The sequence below is a fragment of the Arachis ipaensis genome, chromosome B10 (assembly GCF_000816755.2).
Source record: "Arachis ipaensis cultivar K30076 chromosome B10, Araip1.1, whole genome shotgun sequence".
Taxonomy (NCBI): Eukaryota; Viridiplantae; Streptophyta; class Magnoliopsida; order Fabales; family Fabaceae; genus Arachis; species Arachis ipaensis.
Genome location: NC_029794.2, coordinates 123,915,938 through 123,924,993, shown reverse-complemented (window position 1 = coordinate 123,924,993; position 9,056 = coordinate 123,915,938). Strand labels below are relative to the sequence as shown.

The 9,056-nt window shown below is 38.0% G+C and overlaps 3 protein-coding genes across 3 annotated transcripts in view; 1 reads left to right on the top strand and 2 right to left on the bottom strand.

Annotated features, from left to right (window-relative positions):
• On the top strand, window positions 820–7,036 carry LOC107622688 (alpha-mannosidase 2). Its single transcript, XM_016324669.2, has 4 exons — window positions 820–1,630; window positions 2,432–2,581; window positions 2,807–2,839; window positions 3,753–7,036. The coding sequence occupies exons 1-4, from the start codon at window positions 1,082–1,084 to the stop codon at window positions 6,489–6,491; spliced, it is 3,471 nt and encodes a 1,156-aa protein (XP_016180155.1). The 5' UTR covers window positions 820–1,081; the 3' UTR covers window positions 6,492–7,036.
• On the bottom strand, window positions 7,206–8,276 carry LOC107621481 (3-ketoacyl-CoA synthase 7). The gene has a single exon (XM_016323495.2). The coding sequence runs from the start codon at window positions 8,274–8,276 to the stop codon at window positions 7,206–7,208; it is 1,071 nt and encodes a 356-aa protein (XP_016178981.2).
• The window catches only part of LOC107624298, a 5,009-nt gene continuing 4,144 nt past the window's right edge, over window positions 8,192–9,056 (bottom strand). The window contains exon 2 of the mRNA XM_016326794.2: window positions 8,192–8,316. Coding sequence (XP_016182280.2) covers window positions 8,284–8,316 — 33 coding nt within the window. The 3' untranslated portion in view covers window positions 8,192–8,283. The remainder of the gene's footprint in view (window positions 8,317–9,056) is intronic.

Genomic DNA, 9,056 nt, shown 5'->3' with positions numbered 1-9,056 from the left:
CACTTACATATTTAATAATTGCGTAAAAAGTATTCTAACCCGGTGCAAAAACTACATAGCTATTATCTGACTAATCTTTTAGAAGTGATAATAAAAAACATAAAATTTTTAATATATTAAAGTCTAATCAATAAATTACTGATAAAAAAAATTCTAATCAAACTTTACATATACGAATGTGTGTTATCTATCCCATCTTTTAAATGTACAAAATCTCTAAAAATGTTACGTAATAAAAAATATTTAATTTCACTTACATATTTAAACAGCTACAACTCTTATAGTTAAAAGAAAACAAACTAAACTTTTCATTGATGCCTTCGGCGACGTGAGCAACCCGTTGAACCGGTACAAATGATTTTCGTCTGCCATGATCCCACTTGAATATGATCTCTCCAAATTTCTCAAATTCTCTCCTAGCCTCGTCCTCCCTCTCTCAAGCCACAATTTTCTCTCTCAAACCAAATGTTTCCTTTCTCTAGCAAATGAAGAATCAGTTGCTGGCTATCGCAATTTTAGCCAACATATACGTAAACTGCTATATCCTCCAGCAGATTAGGGTAGCCGCTGCATAAACCGCTGGACCCTATAATGGTTTATACATTGTTGGATTTTCTTCAAAAACTGCGACACTTGGTAGTGGTTTCTGCATAACACGAAATGCAACATAATTCGTGCTACCCTGTAGCAGATTACGTATGAGTGTAGTAGTTTACATAGAACTAAAATAGGACAAAGATGTAACCTATTTCAGAAAGTTGTAATTGCGTAAATTCGAAATCAATTTGATTAATCAAATTCTGTCTTTTTTGGTTTTTTGGGCAACACAGTTGTAGTCTGGTCTTCCCATTGATCCTAAACCCCAACACACGTTCGATCCCACCACCACTATCAATCATCATCATCATCATCATCGAAGACGTAGAACACACATCGTAGAACTCACCAAATCCAAAACCTTGTTTTTCTCTCGTTCCTTCTCTTCTGTTTTCATCAGAATCCAACCATAGATCTCCATTTCATGTAAAAACGAAGAAAAAAAAAATCACTTTTTTGTTTTGTTTTTTTCCATCTTCCAAACATGGCCTTCAGCAGCAGACGCAGTGGAAGCTGGGGCCAATCGATTCTTCCATCATCAAACCCAAAATCAAAGGTACCCAGAAAGCAAAGAAGAAGAGCACAGCTCAAAGATTTCATCTTTTCCAATTTCTTCACCATTGGTCTTGTTTTCTCCTTCGCCCTATTCCTCATAATTCTCCTCCGATTTGGGGTTCCCAAACCCATCACATCACACTTCAGGGGTCGTTCTTCTCGATACAGAAAACCCTTAAGCAGAAAACCGGTTCTTCTCAAAGGAAACAGCAATGTTAACTACACTGCCATGGCTGCAAGTGTTGATATCACTACCAAAGCTCTCTATGACAAGATTGAGTTCTTGGATGTTGATGGTGGCGCTTGGAAGCAAGGTTGGAGTGTTACTTATAAAGGGAATGAGTGGGATAATGAGAAACTGAAGGTTTTTGTTGTTCCTCATTCGCATAATGATCCTGGTTGGAAGCTCACTGTGGAGGAGTATTATGATCGCCAATCGCGGCATATACTTGATACCATTGTTGAAGCACTTAGAAAGGTGACAAAGAAAAACTCCGATCCTTTTGTTTTATTTTATTTTTGTATTCTTGTATTTCCATTGTTGCTTGGCTCTATAACATTATAGTATCGTTTGATGCATGTAACAGACACTACTTAGTAGGATAAGGTTTATCTTATGTATAGTTGTTTGTTGCTTGTATTAAAATATAGGTTTAGAAGACGATGAATTTTGATACATCGACGGTATAAACTTTTTTGCATTCTCATGTGAATATGATCATATTGTTGCTCTATGTGTGATTCTTGAGGTAACAATAAGTGATTAGGTGAATGTGTGAAAGTGGCAATGTTATGTTAACAAGCTTTAGTCTAACCAGCAATTTCCGATTTTGAACAGCTTAGCTAGCTATATAGCATGTACTTACCAAAAAAACGGTTATAGTGTTGTTGGTTGAATAAGTTTGACTTTTGGTTAATGTGAAGTGATATGAACTCTGTCTATGCATTACTATATTTTCTTGAATAATTTGGAGTGGCTGAATAAGTGTGTATCTGGAATTCTACTTGGAACTCCAAAACCCTGGTTTTGATGCCTCAAGATGGGAAACGAAACATCGATGTATGTTGGTGTTCTGAGAGGGGGATTGATAAGGGCAAAAATTTTGTTGATTGTAAGCCCTCTATTCCGTATATGGTTCTGTTTTCAGTTGACTCCGCCAGTTCGTGCTTGCTGTCATGCTGGCGCAGGGCTTTGGTCCTTACCATTGTTAACCATCTTTAGTCTTCAGTTTGAAAGGAACCTGAATTTTGAGATTGACTAGGTAATTTGGATATGCAGGATTCTCGCCGGAAGTTCATATGGGAAGAGATGTCATACTTAGAGAGATGGTGGAGGGATGCCTCGAATGACATGAAGGAAGCATTCACCAATTTAGTAAATAATGGGCAACTAGAAATTGTTGGAGGTGGCTGGGTGATGAATGATGAGGTAATTTATTTTTATTTAACTCTGAATATAGCTTCATTCCTATCAATAAAGTGCATGCTCTAGAAACATTCCTGATTTCTTTTTTTTTTTTTTAGTAAAAAAGGGAGCGTAATTCTCGATAGAATATTTAAGTTTAAATAATAATCTCTTTAAAACTGCTCCATTGTTAAAGTCCTAACGCTAATCCTCAGAATCTAACTTTTATGTTTATTCTCCTCTATGCAGGCGAATTCCCATTATTATGCTATAATTGAACAGGTATGCTGAAAGATTTGTCTTCTTTATGCTTGCATATATGTGGTGTTGTTGTATTAATGTATTTTTTTCTGTTGATCATTATTCATTATTTCAATAATAGGAACAGTCCAATATACTTTCCTACTAACTTCTGTGAGTATGCATGATTGGCTGTCATGTGATGGATATTATTGCTTCCACACTTTTTAGCTTATTCAGTTAAGTCACTAAGTAAATGGTTCTTTATTTAGGAATGCAACAAGTGATCTATTATTTGCCTAAATATACTACTGATGATCAAATTTAAAGTCACCACGTTTCTCTTTTGTGCTTATTAATAATTTATTTGGGCATCATAATGTGATATGAAGTTTGATGAAATATATGTTTGAGATGTATTTATTGATGCTCCTCAACCAAATAAGTTTTTATTGATGCTTTTAAATATTTTTACTATCAATCTTTTAACAAAGGTTTCTTTTTGTATTTTGGCAACAATGTTATCTTAGTTGGTGTTTTACCCACCCATTATTTGGATAAAACAGTCTTATATTTATTTTAAGATTCTATGATCTGTGATGTATTTTCATAAGTTTTATCTTTCAAAGTGGCATCTAAGATATAGTGCTGTTGCAATTAGTAACGCTAAATAAGTTTCAACTCTTCCTAACCCAATAATACTGTGTATCTTGGTCATGTCAACTTGTATAAATCTTAACTCTTTGCAATACAATCGAACTCAGTGTCAATGGAATACGATTTCTATTTGGGTTTGTCGATGTACTTAGTACTCATTTATCAGAAGAACAAATTATGTTTCCATTGTTCAATCTGTCAATCATGTGATTTCATGTTCGTGTCAAACTACAACCCTTTAGCTCTAGAGATTTGTTATTCGATCGTGGTACTTAATCTTTGTAAAATTATGTATCAGGTGACAGAAGGCAACCTGTGGTTGAATGAAACCCTTGGGTTCATTCCAAAAAATTCTTGGGCGATAGATCCATTTGGTTATTCAGCTACCATGGCATACCTTTTGCGTCGTATGGGTTTCGACAACATGCTTATCCAGAGGACCCATTACGAGCTGAAGAAAGAACTTGCGTGGCATAAGAATTTAGAATACATATGGCGTCAGAGCTGGGATGCAGAGGAAACAACTGATATTTTTGTCCACATGATGCCCTTTTATTCATATGATATACCTCATACATGTGGCCCCGAGCCTGCAGTTTGTTGTCAATTTGACTTTGCACGCATGCCCGGTTTTCCTTATGAACAGTGCCCATGGAGAATAAATCCCGAGGAAACCACTCAGGATAATGTTCAGGAGAGAGCACTTAAGCTCCTGGATCAATATAAGAAAAAATCTACTTTGTACCGAACCAACACTCTTCTTATTCCTCTCGGTGATGATTTTCGCTATATTAATATTGAGGAAGCAGAAGCCCAATTCAGGAATTACCAAATTTTATTTGATTATATTAATTCAAATCCCAGTCTGAATGCGGAGGCAAAATTCGGCACTTTGGATGATTACTTTCAAACCCTGCGTGAGGAGTCAGAGAGAATAAATTATACTGTTCGCGGTGAAATAGGATCTAGTATAGTTGAAGGTTTTCCTTCTCTGTCAGGTGATTTTTTTACCTATTCTGATCGGGAAAAAGATTACTGGAGTGGTTATTATGTTTCACGGCCCTTCTTCAAGGCTGTGGATAGGGTACTAGAGCAGACACTTCGTGCCACAGAAATGATGGTAGCCCTAGTACTCGGAATATGTCATAGATCAAATTGTGAGAAACTGGGAACGGGGTTTTCGTATAAGTTAACTGCGGCAAGAAGGAACTTGGCTCTTTTTCAGCATCATGATGGGGTAACTGGTACTGCTAAAGATCATGTGGTTATGGACTATGGTATGCGGATGCACACTTCATTACAGGACCTGCAGCTTTTTATGTCAAAGGCCATTGAGCCTCTTCTCGGTATCCGCTTTGAGAAATTAGATGTAACTCCGGCTCAGTTTGAGCCGTCATTGGTGAGAACTAAATATGATGCTCAGCCATTGCATAAAGTGATTGGTATTCGGGAGGGTGTTTACCAAACAGTGGTACTTTTCAATCCTTTGGAGCAAACCAGAGAAGAAGTTGTAATGGTTGTTGTTGACAGTCCTGATGTTACTGTAGTTGATTCTAACTGGAGTTGCATTCAAAGCCAAATTTCTCCGGATTTGCAGCATCATAATAGCAAGATCTTTACCGGGAAGCATCGGCTTCACTGGGAAGTCTCCATTCCTGCAATGGGGTTGGAGACTTATTACATTTCGCATGGTTTTGATGGCTGTGCAAAGGCAGTGCCTGCAAAATTGAAAATTTTCTCCAAATCTGGTTCCGTTCCCTGTCTTACTCCGTACTCTTGCTCAGAAATACAAGGTGATGTGGCTGAAATTGAGAATCAGCATAAAAAACTTACCTTTGATGTGAGGAATGGTCTGTTGCAGAAGATATCCTTGAAACATGGTTCTCCAACTACTGTAAATGAGGAAATCGGTATGTATACTAGTTCGGGTGGAGCATACTTGTTCAAACCTAGGGGTCATGCTCAGTCTATTATCGAAGAAGGCGGACAATTGCTGATCTCAGAAGGCCCTTTGATGCAGGAAGTATACTCGTACCCGAAAACAGGTTGGGCGGATTCTCCCATTTCTCATAGCACTCGCCTATATAATGGAGAGAATACAGTCCAAGGGTTTGTTGTTGAAAAGGAATATCATGTGGAGATGAATAGCCATGCTTTCAATGATAGAGAGATGATAGTTAGATACAAAACAGATGTTGATAATAACAGGATATTTTATTCTGATTTGAATGGATTTCAGATGAGCCGACGGGAAACTTATGATAAGATCCCCCTGCAAGGCAATTTCTACCCTATGCCGTCTCTTGCATTCATTCAAGGATCCAGTGGCTCACGGTTTTCTGTCCACTCTCGGCAATCACTGGGTGCAGCAAGCCTTCAAGAAGGATGGCTAGAGATAATGCTTGACCGTCGCCTGCCTAGAGATGATGGCCGTGGTCTCGGCCAAGGAGTGACGGATAACCGTGTGATGAATGTTGTCTTCCACATAACTTTGGAACGTAACGTTTCTGCCGTCACAAATTTGGGTTCCAGCTCTTTTGCTTTTAGCCCTTCTCTTTTCTCTCACCGAGCCGGTTCTCACTTGAACTATCCACTACATGCATTCATTTCCAAGAAGGCTCTGGACCTATCCGCAAAGCCACCACCTAGATCATTTTCTCCTCTGGCTGCTCCATTGCCATGCGATTTGCACATAGTAAACTTAAAGATTCCCAGGCCCCTAAAGTTTTTGCAGCAAACACCAGAAGGTTCTAGATTTTCCATAATTCTGCACAGGAGACATTGGGATTCTTCATACTGCCGGAAGGGAAGATCACAATGCACCAACCTGGCCGAAGACCCTGTGAACCTGTTCTCCATGTTCAAAGATCTTGCAGTCGTGAAGGTCAAAGCAACTTCCTTGAATCTTCTCCATGAGGACCCGGAAATAATGGGATTCACGGAGCAGTTTGGAGATCTTGCGCAAGAGGGGCACGTTGTCATGTCGCCCATGGAACTGCAAGCATACAAGTTGGATCTGCGGCCACCACTACAATAGAATCATCATCACTAAGCCTTTTTGCCGCTGATTTAAGCCGAATTGCAAGGAACGGTAAGAATGAACTATTCTCAAACCGCTTTCTCATGTAACCATTGTGTTTAAGGCAGTGCAGGTGAAAACACAATTTGAGGTAAAATTCAAGGAAAGAGGAACGGCTTCGGCCGAGGAAGTGTGACCGGAGACTTTTGTAGATTGCCTCTTAGTAAAAATGTATGAGCTGATAGCACCTTGCGGCTTCTTGTTTGTTTTAGTATGTTTCTGTAGCATTTATGTTTATGTTTTCTTGAACTTAGTTTAAAACAAAAAGGGTGAATTTTGCTTTATTGGCTTGCATGTTATTGTAGAACACTTCTCTTGAGGGAGGTTAGTGATACATGTACAGATCTAATACCTCTATGTATGCTAAAGCAGTTAGTTCTTTCTTTGGTTGTAGGCTCAAGAAGTTAGCAATGTTGAACATTGACATGATTGTAGTTTTTGACTCTTCATTCATGATGAGCACTATGAATGATGCTTGAACATTATGAATGATGTTCTGTTTAGAATTTTATTGCAACACAAATTGGTTGTAGCCACAGCAACAAGTAGATTGAAATGCTTTAAAATACATGATGAAGAAGACATTGAGTTAAAATTATTCTATCCAAATGACATTGCAAGCTATAGAGCTAAATGATTATGCTTCTTGAACCTACAATATGTTTTTTCCCTTCAACAATCAAACACAGGTATCTCAATTGGATATGAATGGATTATACCAGACCATGCATTCCTTTCATTTGGATCAATGTTAGCAATGCATTTCCATGCTGCACTGTTACACTTGAATCCACTTCCAAATCCAATTTGCCAAACCCTATCTCCTTTCTTTACTTTTCCTTTTGCCTCCAAATAGCACAGTTCATACCATACAGAAGAAGATGAAGTGTTGCCGAATCTATACAATGCCATCCTAGATGCTTCTCCGTCTTCCTTCTGCAGCTTCAAACTCTCTTCTATGGCGTCAATAACCGATTTTCCCCCTGCATGAATGCAAAAATGCTCGAACGCCTTCCTGAAATTCGGTAGATAGATTTTTTTCTGGTCCCCTGATGGCAAGAGTTTTGTTTGAATTGCTGACCATACGTAGCGAAGCAGCTCAGAATATGGTAGGACAAGAGGGCCTAGCTCTCTCATGTTGGTCCTCAAAGCCGACGCAGCAACACGAAGAAGCTCACGTGACAAGGAAACACCAACGACACCATCTTTATCAGGATCCTGGTACACAGATTTGTATGCTTTTTCGTCTGATCCTAAATGGGTTCTCACAAGATGTTGAAGTTCATACTTGGCAATTTTCTTGTCCTGTTTTCTGTTAGAAATCAAGATTGCTGCTCCCCCCATTCGGAACAACACGTTCGTCATGATCTTGGACTTCGATTTCCCTTGGTATCCATTCGGAGCTATAGCCTCCGTGGTTAGAACCAAAGCCAATGAGTTCTTATGAACTCTGAGAAGATCTTTCACCAAGCTTATCGACAATATTCCGGCGCTGCAGCCCATTCCGCTGAGGTTGAAACTCTTTATGTTGCTTCTGAGTCCAAATCTGTTAATGATCATGGATGGAATTGAGGGTGTGGGACAGAACAAGCTGCAATTTGAGACAAGGATGTCAATGCTTTTGGGATGAACGTTGTGCTTGGACAAAAGGTCTTTAACAATTTCGAAAAGAACCATTTCCATTTCTGCAACTCCATTCCTCAAAGAACAATTTGGTGGGATTTCATGAACTGGTGGTGGCATGCATGACTCATCTCCAATCCCTGATCTTTCCAACACTCTCATTTCAAAGTCTAAGATATCTTGGTCAAAGTTGCAAAATTCAGAGTGTTCTACGAAATGGGAGTGAGGAACTCTTAAATGATTAGGAGGTGAATAACAAACATAGTCAACAAGGTAGACACCATTGGATCTCAAATAAAAGAAAAGGGATATCAAAATTATTGACACAATTGCAAAGTATTGTGTCACATAGATTGAGCCATCACATATGAGAGAAAAATATTTGCATACAAGAGTTTCCATGGTCATAATAAGCTTATAATAATTTTGTGTGTTTCATATATTATTACTTCAAATGTAAAGAACCACTTCATTTTAGTAAGTAAGAAAGAAGTTTTGTTTTGTTGTTATTCAAGAAAGTGGTTTCAAAATGCAACTACTCTTATCTCTTTAGTCTTTTCTCATGCATATTGGCATCCTGTTTGCGTGACCTACATTTCATACAGCAAAAAATAATCATAACATTCGTGTTGCATTCCATTTTCTAGGGAAATTGACCCTAATATGTGATAGTCACAATGTTTGTGTGACACTTTGAGCTAACCATATAACATTAAAAATGGAGTAAATGATAGAACTAACCTTAGTTGAGTTCGTATGGTTAAACCTTAAACACTAAATCATAAATTTTACATTTCAAATTTTAAACCCTAAATTTTGTATTTGACAAAGTATTTGTGTATTTAATCCAAATCTTTGTGAAAATATTTGAATAATTATTTAAAAAATATATAAAAAATA

Bases quoted from the DNA above. Each gene is read 5' to 3' on its own strand.
- LOC107622688 (XM_016324669.2), top strand. From the start codon at position 1,082: ATGGCCTTCAGCAGCAGACGCAGTGGAAGCTGGGGCCAATCGATTCTT. The intron at 1,631-2,431 runs GTGACAAAGAAA...TTGGATATGCAG, and splicing joins TTGTTGAAGCACTTAGAAAG to GATTCTCGCCGGAAGTTCAT. The intron at 2,582-2,806 runs GTAATTTATTTT...TCCTCTATGCAG, and splicing joins GCTGGGTGATGAATGATGAG to GCGAATTCCCATTATTATGC.
- LOC107621481 (XM_016323495.2), bottom strand. From the start codon at position 8,276: ATGCCACCACCAGTTCATGAAATCCCACCAAATTGTTCTTTGAGGAAT.